Here is a 21,623-nt window from a genome sequence, read left to right as displayed (position 1 = left end):
TTTGTTCCTGATTTACAGGTTCCGCAGTACTTTCGGCTTTTAACTAGAGTAGGCCATTTGGCCTTTGTAGACTCCTTTGCCAATCAATAAGATCATAGCTGATCTGATTTAAACTTAATGTTCCTCCATAATTTTTCATCGCTTTGGTAATCAAGATCTCCCTCTTCCTTGAAAAATATTTAAAGATGCTGCACTCACTACCTTGTGACGACAGGAACTCCAAAGACTCAGCCCTCAGTGAAAAAGATGTATCTTTATTGCTGTCTTAAATAGGTGACCCCAACCACCTGTCTTTGCAATTTTCTGCTGATATGCTGAACGTTTATAAACTTAGGTTAGGCCATAACAGCAATATAGCATCGCCTTCTGATGACCAGTTTTGAAAAGATGTGAGGATACTTGAAAAGTTCAGAAGAGGTTTACCAAAAATAGGGGTTTTTGTTAGGTTGGAGAAGTTGAAGTTATTATCCTCGAAGTAAAGGAGACTGAAGACAGCTTTGATAGAGGTGTACAGGATTATGACAGGCTTGGGCAAGGTAGAAAATAAAAAGCTGTTTCTATTGACTGATGATAAATGGATTTAAGATTTTGGGTTAGAGATGCAGAGGAAGACGATTTTAATAGAGTGAATGTTAAGGACATCGAACTTGCTGCCTGTGAGGGTTATGGAAGCAGGGACAAAGAATGATTTCAAAACGGGCACCTGAGGAACACCAATGTGTAGTGACACAAGGATAAAATGGGCACATTGGTCTGCCTGATTTCAATATAAAAAGCCAGCATAAATGTATGAGCTGAATGGCCACCTTCTGTAACATTATGATGCGAAAAATGTAAAAATTAAAACACATTTAAGTAAATTACATGCACTGTATAATACTTACGTAAAGAAATATTTTATAATCTACATAAGCAGCCCAGGAATTCTGGTCTTGGATTCTTGGATCCTGCACTCTCACAGTGATGAATTCCTACCAAACATAACATGTGAAACATGTCACAAACTGAGTGGTTTGTAGAGCACAACCTGATTTTCATGGCTGTTATGGAAGTTCCTAACAACAAGCAGAACTTGGCCATAACCAGTCAACTCTAAAATTGCAACAACTCTTGAATAATGTATCACTCAAAGCTGGTTACGGAAATTGAGACAAACCTAATCAATAATTATTGTAATTTAATCCACATATACACTGGAAAATTCGGGTTAATAATAGCTTGGAGGAGTTCACAGAATGCTTTTGAAACAGTTCCTTCAAGCATCATTTTCGGGGGCTACCAGAAAGGAGACCATGCTAGACATGGTACTGTGTAATGTGACAGGATTAATAAATGACCCAGTGTTTCAACAAAAGAAAGGGCACCTACTTGGGCAAGAAAAGTAAGCTAGCTAAAATTAGCTGGTATATTAGTCTAGGTGATAAATTAGCAGAGAAACAATGATAGATACGTAGAAGGGACATTACAGAATAATTACATTCTTATTATAAAGAAAGTTACCAAGGGGAGGACCCAGAATCCACAGTTACTTAAACAAGTTAAGGAATGTATCAAACTTGAGGAAAAAGGATATAACGGCACAAAAATGAGTGGCAGGTCAGATGACTGGTAAGAATACAAAGAATAGCACAGAATAACTACAAGTTTAAATCAGGACAAATAAACTAAAGCAGGAGAGAAAATTAGCTAGAAATGTAAAAACAGGCAATAAGGCTTTCTATAAAGTATCCAAAAGTGGAAAGAGTATGTAAAGTGAGTCCACATGACAGAAGAGTAGGTGCCGGAGATCTTAAAACACATAAGTGTAAATAAATCCCGGGACTTGATCAAGTGTATTCCAGGATAATAAAGTGTGAAGTTGGACGAACACAGCAGGCCAAGCAGCATCTCAGGAGCACAAAAGCTGACGTTTCGGGCCTAGACCCTTCATCAGAGAGCCTGCTGTGTTCATCCAGCTTCACACTTTATTATCTTGGATTCTCCAGCATCTGCAGTTCCCATTATCACTGTATTCCAGGATGTTGTGTGAAGCTAGGGAAGAAATTGCTGAGCCCCTAGCAGAGATATCTGTATCATCAACAGCCACTGGTGAGGTGTTGGAAGACTGGAGGATGGTTAAAGTTGTGCCATATTTAAGGTACACTGCAAGGAAAAGCCAGGGAACTACAGACCAGTGAGTCGGACGTCAGTGGTGGTTAAGTTATTGGAGGGGATTCTGGCAGACAGGATCTACATGCATTTGGAGAGGCAAGGATTGTTTAGAGATAGTCAGCATGGCTTTGTGCATGGGAAATCGTGTCTCACTAACTTGATCAAGTTTTTTGAAGTGACCAAGAAGATAGATGAAGACAAGGTCGCAAACATTGTCCACATGGACTTTAACAAGGCCTTAGATGAGATTTCACACGGTAGACTGGTTAGCTAGATTAAGTCAAACGAGATCCAGGGAGAGCTAGCCAATTGGATTCAAAGTTAGCTGGGCAGTAGGAGACAGCGGGTGATGGTACAAATTTGTTGTTGGATGCTGGAGGCCTGTGGATAATGGTGTTCTGGAAGCATCATTAATGAACAGCAGTTGATCCTAAACTTATATAAACGATTCAGACGAGAATATATCAGACATGTTTAGTACATTTGCAGATGACACCAAAACTGGTGGCATAATCAACTGTGATGAAGGATATCTAAGAGTATAACAGGATCTTGATCAACAGGGCCAGCGGGCTAACAAATGATAAATGGAGTTTAATTCAGACAAATGCAAAGTTTTGTATTTTGATAAGGCAAACCTAGGGCAGGGCTTACACAGTTAATGTGAGGGCCCTGGGGAGCACTGTTGAACAGAAACCCCAGGGCTGCAGGATCACAGTTGCTTGAAAGTGGTGTCACAGGTAGACAGGAAGGTGGCATGCTGGGCATCATTGGTCAGAGCACTGAGTACAGGTGTTTGGATGTCACGTTATGGTTGTACAAGACATTGCTAAGGCCACATTTGGAGTATTGCATACAATTCTGATTGCCATGTTATAAGAAAGATGTTATTAAACTGGAAAGGGTGCAAAAAAGATTTACAAGGATATTACCAAGACTGGGACCTTTTCCCTTGGAATGTGGGAGGCTGAGGGATGACCTTATAGAGGTTTATAAAATCATAAGAGGAATATATGAAGGTAAATAGCCAACATCTTTTCCTCACAATAGGGGAGTCCAAAACTAGACGGCATAGGTTTAAAATGAAAAAGGAAAGATTTAAAAGGACCTGGGGGGAACTTTTTCACAGAGAGGGTGCTGCATATATAAAATGAGCTGCCAGAGAAAGTGTTAGAGTTGAGCACAATTACAACATTTAAAAAGATATTTGGACAAGTACAGTGATAGGAAAGGTTAAAAGGGATATGGGCCAAAAGCAGGTAAATAGGACCAGCTCGGTTTAGGATATCTGGTTGAAGAGTCTTTTTTTTGTGTTGTATGACTCTGTGTATTGGCCCATTAGAGGTTGACAATGAGGAGTAACACCTGTAAATCAGGAGTTTTGAAGGAAGAGAGGAGCTCAGTAAAATTACAATCAGGGAAACTGTACGGACACAAGCTAACAGAGCTGTGGGTTAAGAAGTCTCTGGGTCCTGATGGGCAGCTTTTTAGGGATTTCAAAATGGTGGCTAATGAAGTAGTAATTGAGTTGGCGTTAATTTTCCAAAATTCATTGTTTTCTGGAAAAGTTTCATTTGGCTAAAAAGTAGCAATATAATCCCTCTATGCAAGAAAAGGAAGAATACAAATAGGAAAGTAAATGCCAGTTAGCTTTCCATCTTTTGTTGGCAAACAGTGATTGATCATAGAATCCCTTCAGTGTGGAAGCAGGCCATTCAGCCCATCAGGTCAGCACCGGCTTTCCTCATTCCTGTCAATTCCTCCACTTCTGAAGGTATCAACCTTCTATAGTCCACTTCCAATGACACTAACTGCTCTCCTGCACCTTGCCTAACACAACATACTTGCATAAGTCTGGACAGGAAGCAACAGACTCTTCAGTTGCAAAGGGCATCTTTTCCAACGAATATCCTATGCTTTCCAAGAGATGTCTAGATTTTACAAGGGCGTCACTGTTTGGTCAACTAGAAACCTGGCCAATTTGACATCATCCAACCTTACAACACTCCTTACATACGTTCTATAATGACCTGGATTAATATCAGCTCATTCACGCCAGGCAGGGAATCAAACTGGGAATTTTCTGGGCAAAGTTCCCTGTATTTAGAGTAAATTCTATACCTTTGAGAAGACTCATTTGCATTAAAGAAAACAGAATGGCATTAACTTAGCATTTGTCTCAAAATGCTGCGCTCTAAATATCTAAGAGCAGATATCACACACTCAGCAATAATCCTAGAAGACAACCTTGTAGCTTGAATAAGAAAGTACATTGAAAATGGTACCATACAGAGAGTTTAATGACTGCACTGGGTTCTGATGGCCAGGCTTGCAGCAGCTATTTTTCAGACATTATGTCAATCAGGTAAGAATTAATGAATCATTTCACTAATTCCTATCTGACTGACATAACGAGAAAGAGAATCGATTGTTAAGGAAGATGTAACTGAGCACTTCAGAAAACTCCTGGTTAATGGAAACAGACTGCATAGTTTTGTGAAAAATCAAAGCATGTGGAATTGGTGGTGATTACACTAACATGGGTTGAGAATTGGAGATAACAAGGTGTAGAGCTGGATGAACACTGCAGGCCAAGCAGCATCAGAGGAGCAGGAAAGCGGACGTTTCAGGCCTAGACCCATCTTCAGAAAATTGGTTAAGAATTGGTTAGCAGACAGGAAAAAAAGTAGGAATAAATGGGTTGTTTCAGAGTGGAAGGAGGTGACAAGTGGGATACCGCAGGGATAAATGCTTGGGTCCCAGCTGTTCACATCTATAAATGAGTTAGACGAGAGAATTGAGTGACAGGGCTCTACAGAGTGTCATTCAGCTTCCTGATGCACATACTTTCACTCCTATTTTCAATGTTTCTAATGTTTCAGATTGGCAGCATATGACATGAGGGATTTGTGTTAGTCCACCATTTTTACAAATTATATCATTGAGTTATTAAGATGATTGAAGGCATGGTAACTAAATTTGCCAATGACACAAAGATAAGCAAGAAAGTATGTCATGAAAATAGCATAAGAAAATGCAGACTGATATAGACTGGTTAGGTGAGTGGGCAAAAATCTGACAGATGGAATATGCTCAAGGAAAATATGAAGTTAGTCATTTTGTAACCAAGGGGGAGACGAAATGTTTGCATAAAAACCAGTCAGTTCGGTGAACCAACCAACAACACTAATCTTGAGGGTTTGGTGGGCCAGTACAGGGTCAGTGAGCAAAAAGGAGATGTCACAGCCGATACAAGTTAGGACATGGACTGCAAGGTTTTAGATACAGCTTTGTTTTCAACGTGCCTTAGATTTTCAAGAATTTGTATTAGATGCGAGGGACATAGTGCATTGATTAGAGCCAGTTGGGGCATTAGCATTAACCTCGGTACTAATGAGCTAGGTACAGCAAACACAAAACACGGCAGAGGATTCTGACAATTGATGTAACAGCAACTGCAAAGTGTACATGTAACACCAAGCAAAGACACAATCAGACTTAATTATTATATCAAATTACTAAGTAATTACATCCCAGCAACAGGCCAGCATGATGGTTCATGCTGCGCACACAATTCCTCACAACACATTTCAACTAATATTTTCTGCATATCTTTTTATTCCATTTTCCCTCCAGTACTTGTCTAGCTTTTCCTCAATGCTTTTTGACCCAACTACTCCCAGTTTCACATCTGATCATAGGGGTTTTTCCCCTAATTATTGGATTTTCTTAATTGCTATGTTACATTCAGGATCCCTAATTTTAGAATTACCCACAGAATAAAACATTGTTGCTGCATCTTTTGTCTCAACACCTTGCCTTTTTCAAAGGAAGTGCTCCACTCTGTTCCTGATTGCCACTGTTTTATTCACAGGTTGCTGATTCCCATGATCTGAGCTGACTAATAAAGAAGTAACCACTCACATGGGGTGCTGGAGGACAGGTGCTAGCATTCAGCAAAACCTTTAAAGTGTTGAAAATTTCAGGAAGCAATTCCTACCTCCTCTTCTTGGCCTTTCATCATTTTGTTTTCAGTTGAAGAATCTGGATAACATCTGTCAGAGCAAAACTTTAAAATTAAATTGAGATAATTATCACATTGATGTTATAATCTTTCAGTGTACTTGATCATTTCAGAACAATGTATCATGCTTAACGGAACACAGCATTGAAAGCAAGTTCAATTGAAAGGAGCGTCTCCTGAAACCATCTTTGCAAACCTCCAAGTCCCATTGCAAAGTCTGACAGCATTCACCAACTTATCTCAGATATCGAATATTTTTAGTCAAAGACAGAACATGTTTAGTTAGTTAGCTCTCAGCCCAGGATGCAGTTAAAGCAGCCTTGATTAGTTTCAACTTCCTTGGCTAAGGGAAGGAAATTTTGTGAATTCCTTCTGATCCTAAAGCTTTGAGTTGGGCAGGAGAGGATACCAACATATGGAATACTAAGGAATGGGAAAACTCATCAGGTCTGGCAGCATCTGCACAGAAAGAGCACAGTTAACATGTTGGGCCCAGTGGCACTTCTTCAAAACTGGACCCAAAACATTAATTCTGCTTTCCCTCCTCAGATGCTGCTAGACCTACTGATATTTTCCAGCAGTTTCTGTTTCTGATTTCCAGTATCTGCAGTTCTTTAGTTCCTTTGTTTGCTGAGCAATAGATTGGGCAGAGGTGTGACACTGCTGCACCACTTGTGTGGATAATCTCCTGCTAATATTTACCGTTTAGGCCTACACCCTTAGATTGCCTGAGCTAGATGAGACACTGATCATCTGCCAAGATCGTGGAGCCTATTTTGTAATCAAAAGTCCAGGCCCCAGATAAGAATAAAAGAAAAATAAGACAATTTTGAAAGCTTTCTTCAGTTTATAGAACAGAACGAGGCCAGTCAAATCCTTGAATATACCCTGACATTCAATTACAGCGTGATTGATCTGTAGCTTAACTCCATTTCCCAGCACTGCTCCACATTCCTTCCTTCCTCAAAACCCATTAAATGCAATATTGAAAAGCTCCAACTGATGTATCCCACCTGACACCATCATACACGGTCTTTTAGAAGGTGTTCCAGGTTTCCAATTATTTTTGTATGGAGAAAGTGCTTGAGTTTGCTACTAAATGTTTTATTAGGCAATTTTAATTCAAACATTAGCTGTTATTTTCTCCTCCAGAAGAAATGGTTTGTCTGCATCTACCCTATCAATGTTTTTAATATTGCAAATAAAAATAAATGAATTAAGGGCAGGTGTAGACCATTCAGAACTAAGCCTACTCTGCCATTCAATAAGATTTTGATCTGACAGTGGCATGTACTCCACGCTCCTGCCTATCCTGACTAATCATTGACCCCCTTGTTAGTCAAGAGGCTATCCTAATTCTGCTTTAAAATATTCAATCACTCTGTCTCCATCACATTCTGCCAAAGACTCTCAACCCTCAGAAAAATATTCTTCTCATCTGTCTGAGTGGAAGACCACCTATTTTAAAACCTTATGTCCTAGTTCTAGTCTCTTCCAGAAAGATAGAAAGATGATTTCAGCACTCCCCTGTCAAGTCACTCAAGATCTGGTGTCTCAGTACGAATCCTCCATTCTTCTAAATGGATACATGCCAACCCTGTCCAATCATTTCACATAAAACAACCACCCCAGGCAAATGGGCCTTCTCTGAACTGCTTCTAATTCAGTTATATCCTTTCTTAAATAACGAGACCAAAATTATACACAGTATTCAGCTATGGCAAGCCACATCCTGTACTACTACAGCAAAACATCCCTAATTCTATACTTCATCCTCCTTGCAGTACCACAATCATATCACCTGTTAATCTTCTGCTCAAGAGAATAAAAGCCAAATTTATGCAACCTGTCATCATAATTTAACCATTAAGCCCCAGTATCATTGTCGTGAAAACTCTTGCTGTTGACAAGTATAAAAATGCAAAAGTAGACATGTCAATACCATTCATTCAACTAATAATAGTCATACTTTTGCAACACCAGTGAGTAATTGTGACTTAAGTGGAGAAGCAGCCAATATATCTCACCTGCAGGCCTCCAAATTAATGTTTAGCCAACTACTTGCTTGAAGTTGATATTGCACTGACTGGGTTACTACCCAGAGTTGCTGCAACTGAGCTCTTTCCTCACTTCCTCATCCGAGTGGCACTGACAGGCAATGGCAAGTAAAAACCCTGCAGAGAAACAGCACAGAAGTTCAGATTTCCTCACTGAAATTTCCTCACTGCAGTCTGGGTGTGGACATGCACAACAGCTTGATAAAGTATAAGCCTGCTTCCCATACATAACAGGTGGCAAAGGCTTCAACACCACACGCAGAACTGACCTCTGGCCCACTATATTTTTCGATTAGGGCAACTGTAAACATGCTACAATTGGTCTCAGCACTACTGAGACTACTGCTGGAGTGCGGGGGAACAAGGCAGCATCCAGGACATTATCCAGTGTACAGAATAAGAATGAGACTGAGATATACTGAGTATCTGGGAATTCAGATCAAAGTGGGAATTCAATTGGAAACTCTTTTGCAACTGTAATTATGGAGCAAAAATCAGAATCAGAACAAGAACCAATAGCCTTTATGGAAGCTAAGTTAACAGGTAACTACCTGTAGAGGCAATTAGAAGACTAGATGGATAGCACATATAGGAGAGATGGGCACACCACAGATTAGGAGCATACAGGCAGAGAGGGACAGGATGACCACCAGATAGTTTAAAAATAAACCATATAGGTCATGCAAGAGTCCTTCAATTTTATTGAGGTTGTGGTTGGTTGGCTCGCTGAGCTGGTTCATTTTTCCACAGACATGTTGTTACCCTGCCAGGCAACATCAGTGCAGCCTCCAATGAAGTGCTTTGTGTTTTCCCACCTGTCGTTTAAATTCTGGTGTCCGTTGAGCTGGGTTACCTCACTTCTAGTTTTCCCTCATAATGGGAGTGTACATGAGTCGATCTCTACGTGTTTGTTGATTACTTTCTTTGCGGAGTACCAGGCTTCTAGGAATTCCCATGCTTGTCTCTGCTTTGCTTGTCCCAGGATCTTGGTGTTTTCCTAGTTGAATTGGTGGTTCTCCTTATCCATGTGGATAGAGCTGAGTGAGTATTGGTCATGTCTTTTTGTTGCCAGTTGATGTTTGTGTAGCCTTGTGGTTAATTTCCTTCCTGTTTGTCCAACGTAATGTTTGTCGCAGTCTCTGCGAGGTATCTTATACATGATACACATCTTGTATATGACATTGGTCTTGTCCATAGTGGGTAATAGGTCTTTGGTCCGGGTGAGCAGTTGGTGTAGTGTTGATGTGGGTTTGTGTGCTACCCTGATGGCCAGTGGTCGTAGGAGTCTTGCGGTCAGTTCAGATGTGTTCCCAACATAAGGAAGCGTGGTGAGTGTGTTGGGACATGCAGTATCTTCCTGGTGTCGGGCGTGTGATAGGCATCTTTTAACGCAGTTTCTCGGGTATCCATTCTTCTTGAATACTTAGAAGAGGTAGTTATTTTTTGGCATAGTAATTTAAATGGGCAACACCACACTAGACAGCGCAGAACCGTGGACACCAGAGCTTCATTGGAGGCTGCACTGATGATGTTACCGAATTGAAATGTAAGGAATACTGAATGACCTGGACAGAGTGAATGCTGGAAGATGTTTCCACAAGTAGGAGAGACTAGGACCCAATGGCACAGCCTTAGGGTAAAGGGAAGACCTCTTAGAACAGAGATAAGCAGAAGCTTCTTCAGCCAGAGAGTGGTGAATCTATGGAACTCACTGCCTCAGAAGGCTGTTGGAGGCCAGGTCACTGAGTACATTTAAGACAGGATAGATTGGTTCTTGATTGTCAAGGGGATCAAAGGTTATGGGGAGAAAGCAGGAGAACAGAGTTGAGAAACATATCAGCCATAATGGAATGGCAGAGCAGGCTCTTTGAGCTGAATGGCCTAATTTCTACTGCCATGTTTTATGGTCATGGTGCAGCCGCAGGACATCCTTCCAGGAAAGGGGGAATCAGCTAGAAGTCGTGGTCCACATTGGTACCAATGGCATAGGTAGGAAGAAGATTAGGACCAGAGTTAGGAAACAAATTAAAAAGCAGGACCTCAAGAGCAGTAATCTCAGGATTACTCCCAGTGTTGCATGCTGAGAGCCTAAGTACAGGGGGATTGATTGATAGAATACATGCCTGGAGAACTGCTATAGGAAGGATAAGATCAGATTTTTGAAGAACAGGGACAGATTCTGGAGCAGGTGGGACCTGTACAAACTGAACAGGTTACACCTTAACAAGACTCAGACCTATTCCTTTGCAAGGGGACATGCTACTGTGTTTAGGGTGGGTTTAAACTCACCTGTCAAAAGGCTGAAAATCTGAGCGTTAATCAAAATTGGAAGAAAGTAAAATTGGTAACAGGAAGTTGAATATATATTAGAGTAATTAGAAAACAGGAAAAACATAACTAAGCATTGAATATGCTTTGAAAACAAAACGTCAAAAATAGCAAAGTTAAGGGCACTCTATCTGAATATATATAGCATTTGCACAAGTAGATGATCTAAAGACACAAATAGAGATAAATGGAAATGTTCTAATTGCCATTGCAGGAACATGATTGCATGGTGACCAGGACCAGGAACTGAAGAGTCAAGAACATTCAAGGTTTAGGAAAGCCAGGTAAAAAGAAAAGGAGATGGTGCTATAATGATAATAATAGATGGGATCAGTACATTAGCAAGGGAGGATCTCAGATCAGAAGAACAATGTATGGAATCTGTTTGGGTCGAACAACAAAACAGCAAGGGGCATTGGACGTTAGGCAGAGCTATTTACAGGCAATCAAATAGTATGGTATGAGGGAAGCATGCAGCATGGGTAACATAGTCACAATGGGTAACTTCAATCTGCATGTCACCTGGATAAACCAACTGAGCACTAAAGATGTGGAAGACAAATTTATAGACAGTGTCTTAGGGATAATTTTCTAAAACTGTATATTGAGGAGCCAACCAGAGGTCAGTCTACTTTAGATCTAGTATTATGTAATGAAAAAGGGCTAGCTAAATATTTTGATGGAACAGAATCTGCAGGTATGAATGACCACAATATGATAATGTAAAATTCTACGTCTGCAAGTGAGAAAATTGATTCTGAAGCAAGGGTGTATAACTTGAATAAGGAAAATTATGAAGGCACAATGCACAAATTGGCTGAGGTGATTCAGAAAACAGATTTTAGAAAACAGAAAATTGGGAAAATTGGCAATGGATAGTTTTATAGAACATGATATACAAGGTGCAAAAACTGAAAAAAAGATTAGTAAACCATTGGCAACAGAAGAAGTTCAGGATTGTAGACGATTAAAAAGATAAGGCACATAAAGTGGCCAGAAATAACAATAACTCTGAGGTTTGGTAGGCTCACAGAATACAAAGGAAGACTGAGAAATTGGTAAGGAAATGAAAAACAGTGTGTTCTTAAAAAGGAAACATTTAACTTCAATGAAGATGGGTCTGTTACAGGTCAAGTGAGAAGAATTTATACTGAGGCATAGAAGCAAAATGAAGACTGACACAAAGTAAACAAATAGGAAAATTCCAGAAATTTTCCAAATACAGAGATCCACATGGCTTGAGAGAATGAGGAGTTGAAGGAAATTTGCATTAGTAAAAAGATTGCCCTGCAATTAATGAGGCTAAAAGATGATAAATCTTCAGGACCTGACAGTCCACATCTAGATTGCTGAAGAAGGTGACTACAAAAGACAGTGGCTGATTCATGGGTAATCACCTTCAAGATTCTGTAGATTCTGGAATGGTTCCGGTAGATTAGAAAGTTGCAACATCATCTGACTATTTGAGAAAAGTGTGTAAGAGAAAACAGGGAATTGTGTCAATAGTAGGGAAAATGTTGAAATCTAATATAAAGCATGGGATAAATAGACCCCTGGTTGACAATGATCTTATTAGGCATAGTCAACATGTATTTATGACTAGGCAATCATGTCTGACAAACTTATCTGGAGTTTTCTTTTGAAGACGTGGCCTAAAAGAATTGATAAAGACGATTGACATGGTTCAATTAGGTTTTCAGAAGCCTTTTGATAATGACCCCACAGGACACTAGTTAAAAAAAATTAAAGCTCGTGGGAGGTAATGAACTGACATGGACTAATGATTGGCTAACAGACAGAAAACCAAAAATAGGAATAAATAGGTGACTCTCATGGTGGCATACTGTGACTACTGAGTTACTGCCAGTGTCAGAATTTGAGCCCCAGCTTTTCACAACATACATCAATTATTTGAAGATGGGCACCAAACGTGATATTTCTAAATTTGTGGATGATACAAAGCTAAGTGGGAACTCGTGTTAGGAGGAAAAATGTTAAGGCACTGCAGGAGAATTTGGACAGGCTTAGCGAACAGGCATGAACATGGCAGATGTAATACAATCTGGAGAAATGTGAGGTAATCCACATTGAGCATGCAGAGTATTTTTTTTAAAATGGTAACAGATTGGAAAGTACAGATGTATAAAAGGATCTAAGTGTCCTTGTTGATAAGTCACTGAAGGCCAATGGAATGTTATCCTTTATTTATGAGGATTTTGAATACAGAAGTAGTGAAGTTTTGCTTCAATTGTATAGGAGTTTGGTTAGACCACACCTGGAGTACCAGACAGTTTTGGTCTCCTTATCTCAGGAATGGTATTACTGCCGTACAGGGAGTATAATAACATTCATCAGTCCTGTTCCAGGGATGGTGTAACTGCTCTACAAAGAGAGCTTGTGCAGACTGAACTTGTATTCTCCACAGCTTTAAAGAACAAGAGGTGATCTCGTTGAAACTTCCAAAATTCTTAAAAGGGATAGACAGGGTAAATGCAGTTAAGATGCTTGCCCTGTTTGAGAATCTATAACCAGGGGCATAATTTAAAATTAAAGTTGATGTCACTTTTGTTCAAGATGAGGAGAAATGTGTTGCCTCTGAGGGTTGTGAACCTTTGGAATTATCTACCACACAGGTCTATGGAAGCTCAGTTTGAGTATACTTAAGGTACAGACTGATAAATTTCTAATTACTAGTGGCATTCAGGGTTACGGTGACGGGTGGGTAAAAGGCATTGATGCGTTCAGTCAGCCACAAACACACTGAAAGGTGGTACAGAATCAACAGACTGAATGGCCCACTCCTGTTCCTATGTCCTTTATTCCTATCACTGCAAGCAACAACAATGGGAGTGTCAGATGTACAGCGATAGGGAGAGACACAGTTGCCAGGTACTTCAATAAGAATGGTGAGAATAGTTTGGAAAAAAATCCAAAGTCAAGGGACAGTGGAGATGAAAATTATCCTGCTCTTTAATCTTTCACAGGTTTGCTTCAAATTCTAATTGCTAAATTTACCAGTTTTACCAATCTAAAAAAGAAATAGACTGAAGGTCCACAACGTATAGCACAGGATGTCTGCAAGGGTAAAACAGGGAGAAGTAGTGGAGGTATCATACATCAAACCATGCTGCATTGAATTTTAGAATGGTTACACTATACAAGGAGGCCATTTAGCCAATATGTCTGCTCCAGCTGTCTGCAAGAACAACCGACTACATACCACTTCACTACCTTTACTCTATAGGCTGGTAACTCTTTTGTTCCCCTTATAATTACCCAATTCTATTTTGAATTCCAGGATTGAATCTGCCTTCAGCATATTCACAGAAAGTACATTCCAAGTCCTAAACAGTGACTGCATAAAACAAGGTTTATCCTCCTGTAGAACAGCACTCTGTTTCTTGGTCATGCCATGAACACAAACAGTTTTTTCCTGTCTACTCTGTCCACTCCCTTTATAATTTTGAGAATCTCCATCCAATCCCTTCAAATTGAAACAGACATATAGCCTCTCAAGTCTGCTCTACCTTCCATTCAATCTTGCTGATCTGACCTTGGACTCAAATGCACGTTACAGCCTGCTAGTCATAAATCATAAAATATTGTGCTAATTAGTGACACCAAGTTTGTGTGTTTTCAAAGCCTGAGGCTTGTCAGAGAGAATTTAGTCCAAGGGAGGTTCTTGGGATAAAAGTTGGCACAATTCCATGTTTGCAATTATGCAGACAATTACTGCCTTTCAAACAGCAAATCTATAGCATCAATATTGGAAATCAGAAAGGGGGTTACACTATTAAACCAGAGTACGGGTTTGATAGCTGATAGCGAAAAATTAGCAAATCAGCCTGTATTAACATTGCACAGTTAATTCCGCAATCACATCCTCCCATTGAGCAAGCCCTGCTCAAAAGACTGGAGATTACATATACAGCAGGACTCTGTAAATCCTGTTCTCACTCCCAGCAGCTAAACCGGCATTGTAGGATGACAGGTTAAAGATGGGGCAACAATGTAATTACATCAATTCTCAGAACTATGCTCCCATTATAAAAACCATTCAAGCAAGATTGGTGGGTCAGACATACACAGTAACATTGATTTTCCAACCTGCACTTCCTGTGAGCATGGCTTTCAGTTGCAAGCCAGTGGGTGGGCCTCTTTTGTAGTCCAGCTCCTTCAGCAACTTCTCCCAAACAGCTCCCTTTACATTAGCATTCACTATGTAAATGGGTCAAAAAAATGAAACTGTTAGTTTACCATTTTCAAGATATTTTTGTTCAAACTGTGAAAACATATGGCTGTTCACATTGCATCTGCACGCTTGAGCCTGTTTTTTTCAACCGTCGGCATCACCTGATAGCTTCAGGTGCAGAAACACTGATAGTGCTGGAAGATTAACTCCTTCCTCACAGGGACCAGGCCACAGGAAAACTATTTCCGCAAACCTCTAAACTGTATAGAATAGACAGTCATAGATTAGAGGACTATTTACCAACTAAAAACTTGCTATTTATCAGAAATGTGTCCAGTAAAGACAGAGTAAGGCAGAAAATCCCCGGTTTTCTGTGCAGTCTGAGATGGCTGATTTCAGGTTAAAGAGATGATTAGTCAGAATACAAAGAACAGCAGAGAATGATGATACAGTTAATCAGGACAAACTAAAGCGTAAGAGAAAGCCAGAAATATAAAAACAGGCAGTTTCTAAAGGCACATGAAAAAAAATGAAGTGAGTGTTGGTCCTCCATAGGGCAAGAATAGAGAGTTAATTGTGGATAATAAAGAAATGATTGATGTAGTGAATAAATATTTTGATTCTGTCTTCACTAAACAGGATACAAAAATAATCCCAGTAATAACTATAAATCAGGTGGTTGGAGGAAGAGACGAACTTCACGAAATCATAATCATTAGGGAGACTGTATTGACCAAAACAGGTGGAGTTGCAGGTTGATAAGTCTCCAGATCCAGGTGGATGGCATCTTTGAACATAGAACATGGAACACTACAGCGCAGTACAGGCCCTTCGACTCTTGATGTTGCAACGACCTGTGAAACCAATCTGAAGCCCATCTAACCTGCACTATTCCATTATCATCCATATGTTTATCCAATGACCATTTAAATGCCCTTAAACTTGGCGAGTCTATTACTGTTGCAGGCAGGGCATTCCACGCCCTTACTACTCTGAGTAAGGAACCTACCTCTGACATCTGACCTATATCTATAACCCCACAATTTAAAGCTATGTCCCTTCGTGCTAGCCATCTCCATACAAGGAAAAAGGCTCTCACTATCTAATCCTCTGATCATCCTGTGTGTCTCTATTAGGTCACCTCTTAACCTTTTTCTCTCTAACGAAAACAGCTTCAAGTCCCTCAGCCTTTCCTCATAAGACCTTCCCTCCAGACCAGGCAACATCCTGGTAAATCTCTGCACCCTTTCCAATTCTTCCACGTCCTTCCAATAATGCAGCGACCAGAACTGTACACAATACTCCAAGTGTGGCCACACCACAGTTTTGTACAGCTGCAACATGGCCTCATGGCTCTGAAACTCAATCCCTCTACCAATAAAACCTAACACACCATACGACTTCTTAACAACCCTATCTATCTGGGTGGCAACGTTCAGGGAACTATGCACATAGACACCCTCAAGGAGGTGACTAATGACATAACAGATGTGTTGGTATTAATTTTCCAAACTCCATTAAATTCTGGAAGGTTCCATTAGACTGGGGAGTAGTAAATATAAGTGATAATGGGAACTGCAGATGCTGGAGAATCCAAGATAATAAAATGTGAGGCTGGATGAACACAGCAGGCCAAGCAGCATCTCAGGAGCACAAAAGCTGACATTTCGGGCCTAGACCCTTCATCAGAGAGGGGGATGAGGTGAGGGTTCTGGAATAAATAGGGAGCGAGGGGGAAGCGGACCGAAGATGGAGAGAAAAGAGGATAGATGGAGAGGACAGTATAGGTGGGGAGGTAGGGAGGGGATAGGTCAGTCCAGGAAAGACGGACAGGTCAAGGAGGTGGGATGAGGTTGGTACGTAGGAGATGGAGGTGCGGCGGGAGGAAGGGATGGGTGAGAGGAAGAACAGCTTAGGGAGACAGAGACAGGCTGGGCTGGTTTCGGGATGCAGTGGGTGGAGGGGAAGAGCTGGGTTGGTTGTGTGGTGCAGTGGGGGGAGGGGACGAACTGGGCTGGTTTTGGGATGCCGTGGGGGAAGGGGAGATTTTGAAGCTGGTGAAGTCCACATTGATACCATTGGGCTGCAGGGTTCCCAAGCGGAATATGAGTTGCTGTTCCTGCAACCTTTGGGTGGCATCATTGTGGCACTGCAGGAGGCCCATGATGGACATGTCATCTAAAGAATGAGAGGGGGAGTGGAAATGGTTTGCGACTGGGAGGTGCAGTTGTTTATTGCGAACCGAGCGGAGGTGTTCTGCAAAGCGGTCCCCAAGCCTCCGCTTGGTTTCCCCAATGTAGAGGAAGCCACACCGGGTACAATGGATACAGTATACCACATTGGCAGATGTGCAGGTGAACCTCTGCTTAATATGGAAAGTCATCTTGGGGCCTGGGATAGGGGTGAGGGAGGAGGTGTGGGGGCAAGTGTAACATTTCCTGCGATTGCAGGGAAAGGTGCCGGGTGTGGTGGGGTTGGAGGGCAGTGTGGAGCGAACAAGGGAGTCACGGAGAGAGTGGTCTCTCCAGAAAGCAGACAAGGGTGGGGATGGAAAAATGTCTTGGGTGGTGGGGTCGGATTGTAGATGGCGGAAGTGTCGGAGGATGATGCGTTGTGTCTGGAGGTTGGTGGGGTGGTGTGTGAGAACGGGGGCGGGGTGTGAGGGTTGTGTTGCGGGAAATGCGGGAGACGCGGTTCCCTTATTTGGATAAGCTCATGAGTAGGAAAGGTTTGGAGGGATATCGGCCAAGGGTTGGCAGTGGGACTAGCTCGCTTTGGGAACATGGTCAGACCAAAGGGTCTGTTTCTGTACTGTATGACTCTAAGAAGGGAGGGAGGCATAAACAAGATACTTTGGGCCAGTTATTTGACTTGTGTTGTGGAAAAATTTTAGAATTGATCATTAAAGACATTATAACTGGGCACTGGGAAAAATCCAAGATGACCTGAAAGAGTTAGCATGGCTTTGTGAAAAGGAAATTGTATATAATCTACTTATTGGGGTTCTTTGATGTCATATGACCTGTGGATAAAGAGGTGTACATTGATATATTGTACATTGATTTCCAGAAGGCATTTAACAAGGTTCCACGTAAAATGATATCATGGAAAATAGGAATTCATGGTGTAGGGAGTAACATATTTGCACGGATAGATAGTTGGCTAACTGGCAAAAAATGAAGAGTATGCATAAATAGATCTGTTTCAGTTTGGCAGCACGTCACAAGTAGGGACCCACGGAGGTCTGTGCTGGGCAGATCACATTTTACAATTTATATCACTGACACAGATGAAGGGATTCAAGGCACAGTGGCTAAGTTTGCAGGTAACACAAAGAAAAGTAGATTTTATTTGTGAAGATGATATATCAAGGATGGAGGTCGATACCATAGATTAGGTGAGTGGACAGAAAGTTGACCAATGGAACATAAAGTGGAATTCAGCTCCAGGAGCGGGGGGAAGCAGAATAGTTGAAAATTTTTAAAGTGGAGGTGATAGGTTCTTATTACGCAGGGGAATCAAAGTTATTGGGGGCAGATGACAGGGGTGAAAGAATTAAAAAGGACCTAAGATGCAACTTTTTCACACAGAGGTGGGTGTGTGTATGGATGGAATGAGCTGCCAGAGGTGGTGGTGGAGGCTGTTACAATCATGCTTAAAACAAATCTAGTTCAGCACATGAACAGAAAGGGTTGACAGGGATATGAGCCAAATGCTGGCAAATGGGACTAGATCAGTTTAGGATATCTGATCAGTGCAGATGAATTGGATTGAAGGGTCTGCTTCCATGGTGTATAACTCTATGATTCTACAAGGAATTTGGAACATAAATTGATCAGCTATGATTTTACCGAATGGCAGAGCAAACTTGAAGAGTTGAATGGCCTACTTCTCCTCCAGATTCATATGTTTGTATGAATGTTAGATGGGGCACGTACGGAGAAGAGTTCATTTGTGATGTGCCTTGCCCCACCTCAATCCCCGTCTCAGCGTAATCAAACAGCTACTGTCATAATCACGCGAGGGTATTAGCACTTCAAAGGGAAACTGAATATGACTGGAGTCTAAGGCGCTGCATTGCACCAAAATGTGAATTATTTCATAAGATGGGAGGGTGGCAATGGACAGTTACTTTTCAGACTGGAGGCCACAAGAATCGGTGCTGGGTCCACTGCTTTTTGTCATTTTATATAAATGATTTGGATGTGAACACAGGAGGTATGATCAGTAAGTTTGCAGATGACACCAAATTGGAGGTGGAATGGATGGCCAAGAAGATTACCTCAGAGTACACGGAACCTCGATCAGATGACCAGTGGGCCGAGGAGTTTAATTTAAATAAATGTGAGGTGCCACATTTTGTAAAGGCAAATTAGGGCAAGACTTATACACTTAGTAGTTAGGTCCTGGGGCGTGTTGATGAACAAAGAGACCTTGGCACGCAGGTCTGTAGTTCGTTGAAAGTGGAGTCGCAGTTAGATTGGACAGTGAAGGCTGCATTTGGTACGCTTGCTTTTATTGGTCAATGAATTGAGTAGAGGAGTTGGGAGGTCATGTTGTGCCTGTACACAACATTGATTAGGCCACTATTGAAAAATTGCATGCAAATCTGGTCTCCTTGCTATAGGAAAGCTGTTGTGAAACTTGAAAGGGTTCAGAAAAGATTTACAAGGATGTCAGGGTTGGAGTGTTTGAGTTATCGGGGGAGGCTGAACAGGCTGGGGCTATTTTCCCTGAAGTGTCAGAGGCTGAGGGGGTGGCCTTATGCAGGTTTATAAAATCATGAGGGGCATGGTTTGAGTAAGTAGGCCAGGTCTTTTCCCCAGGGAAGACCAAAACGAGAGGACACAGGTTTAAGGTGAGAGGGAAAGGATTTAAAAGGAACCTAACGGGCAACTTTTTTCACACAGAGGATAGTGCGTGTGTGGAATGAGCTGCTAGAGGAAGTGGTGGAACTGGTACAATTACAACATTTAAAAGGCATCTGGATGTGTATATGAAGAGGAAGGATTTAGATGGATATGGGCCAAATGGGACTAGATTTATACAAGATATCTGGTCGACATGGACCAGTTGGACCGGATGGTCTGTTTCTGTGCTGTACAATTCTGTGGTTCTAGCTATGAGAAATGAATTATTGAAATTAGAATACTATCTTTAACCCTGGGACTTCTGTTCAAATCAGATTTTCTCTATTGGCTGTCTTAATAATTGACAATCAGTCTCAAACTCGTGACAATCAGCATCATACACACTGAATCCAAAACTAGCATTCAGCTTGGTAAAAATAAGAACATAAGAAATAGACACTGGCCTTTCATTTACATCCTTAGTGATCCCCTTGCTGAAAATAAGACCTACATTTGGCCAACAACAGTGACATGGATTTACACCAGAAAACACTAGCAATCATCATTTCAGAAGATCTCACCCACCACTGCCATTACAAAGTTGACTCAGATTGTTTGGTTGTTTGCTTCAGCTGACCAAGCAGTCGATACGGGTCAGATCTCTACCAACAGCATTTGATTCAAACCCTCTTCTGACTGAGCTGAGTTCAGGACCCTTTTGGAGCCATGGTGGAGATCAGAGTTTTGTGAATGAAACTTGCCTTTGGGCAGAAAATTGAAGTAGCCAAGAACAAGAGTGTCTTTTGTTTGATGATACTGGCCTAACTTAGTGCCTTCTTCCAAGTTGGTTTTAAAAAGGCCAGATCAACTTCAGCAATTCAAGAAAGCAGCTCAGCATCGCCATCTCAAGAGCAGTTGGGTTATGTAATAAATATTTGCCCAGATAGTAACATTCACATTTCATTTCAGTATCAAGGCCCATGCCCTTGAGCTGACCAGACCAGCATGTTTCATAATTACTTAATGTTGATGCAACTTTAAAATGGGGAAGCTAACAAAAGTTGCAACTTTAACAGATTTAACATGGTAAAACAATCCAAGCTACTTCACAAGAGCATCAATCAGGCACAATGTGACACCAAACTCCAAAAGGAAATACTGACACAAGTGACTAAAAGCTCAGCCAAACATATAGCTTTTCAGAAGGATGTTAAAGGAGGCAACAGAGGTGGACAGGTTTAAAGAGGAAATTTCAGAAGTGGTGGTTACAGCTGAAAACATAGGTTCCAACTGTAGAGTGATGAAAATCAGGGGTACTCAAAAGGAAAGAATTTGAGGTGCCTAAGACATCTCAGACCTGGGGGAAGTGAGAGAAATTGACAAGGGGAAAGGTCACTGGAAGATTTAGAAATAAGAATTTCAAAATCGAAGTGTTGCAGGACCAGGCAACAATGTAGCCGAGCGAGGTCCGAGCAGCAGGGTTATGGTTGAGCTTGAATTTTGATGGAGTAGAAGACATATTATAATCTCTGATGAAGGGTCTAGGCCCGAAACGTGAGCATTCCTGCTCCTGAGATGCTGCTTGGCCTGCTGCGTTCATCCAGTTCCACACCTTGTTATCTCGGATTCTCCAGCATCTGCAGTTCCCATTATCACATATTATAATCAACCTGGTCAGAGGTGTTAACCTCTGGAACAGGAGGGATTTGAACCTAGGGCTCCTAATTTCGGGATAGGCGCACTTCCACCGCATCACGACAGCACCTCTGAGTGGAAGACGAGGTAGCCAGGATAGCACTGGAATAGTCCATGGTTTAAAATGATTGCTTCTGGTGATTTCTGTGATCCTAACAGTCTGCAGTCACCACCTCTGGCCGAACCTCCCCCTGAGTTTATCAGGTCAAAATAAATAGGTAGCAGTAACACAATCACTTGAAGCCGGGGCCAAGGCGCAGCAGTTAATAATCAGCCGTAGGTTTCTTTTCGTTGAAAAACCAACAGGCCCCGTTTAATCGCCGTGG

General features: G+C 41.4%; 1 protein-coding gene across 5 annotated transcripts in view; it reads right to left on the bottom strand.

The window, feature by feature from the left end:
• Positions 1-21,623, bottom strand: part of LOC125466442 (sorting nexin-11-like) — a 132,734-nt gene that overhangs the window by 111,054 nt on the left and 57 nt on the right. Inside the window, exons 1-5 of one of the 5 annotated variants that reach the window (XM_048560939.2) lie at positions 21,215-21,623; positions 14,668-14,778; positions 8,203-8,349; positions 6,152-6,206; positions 885-971 (exon numbers count right to left, since the gene is read on the bottom strand). In XM_048560939.2, the coding sequence (XP_048416896.1) occupies positions 885-971; positions 6,152-6,175 (111 nt within the window). In that variant the 5' untranslated portion in view covers positions 6,176-6,206; positions 8,203-8,349; positions 14,668-14,778; positions 21,215-21,623. The other 4 variants (XM_048560940.1, XM_048560937.1, XM_048560943.2 and 1 more) reach the window with 4 other exon arrangements.

This window comes from Stegostoma tigrinum, chromosome 31 (genome assembly GCF_030684315.1).
Source record: "Stegostoma tigrinum isolate sSteTig4 chromosome 31, sSteTig4.hap1, whole genome shotgun sequence".
NCBI classification, from domain to species: domain Eukaryota; kingdom Metazoa; phylum Chordata; class Chondrichthyes; order Orectolobiformes; family Stegostomatidae; genus Stegostoma; species Stegostoma tigrinum.
Note: the sequence above shows the minus strand (reverse complement) of the source record. Positions and strands in the feature narration are given on the sequence as shown.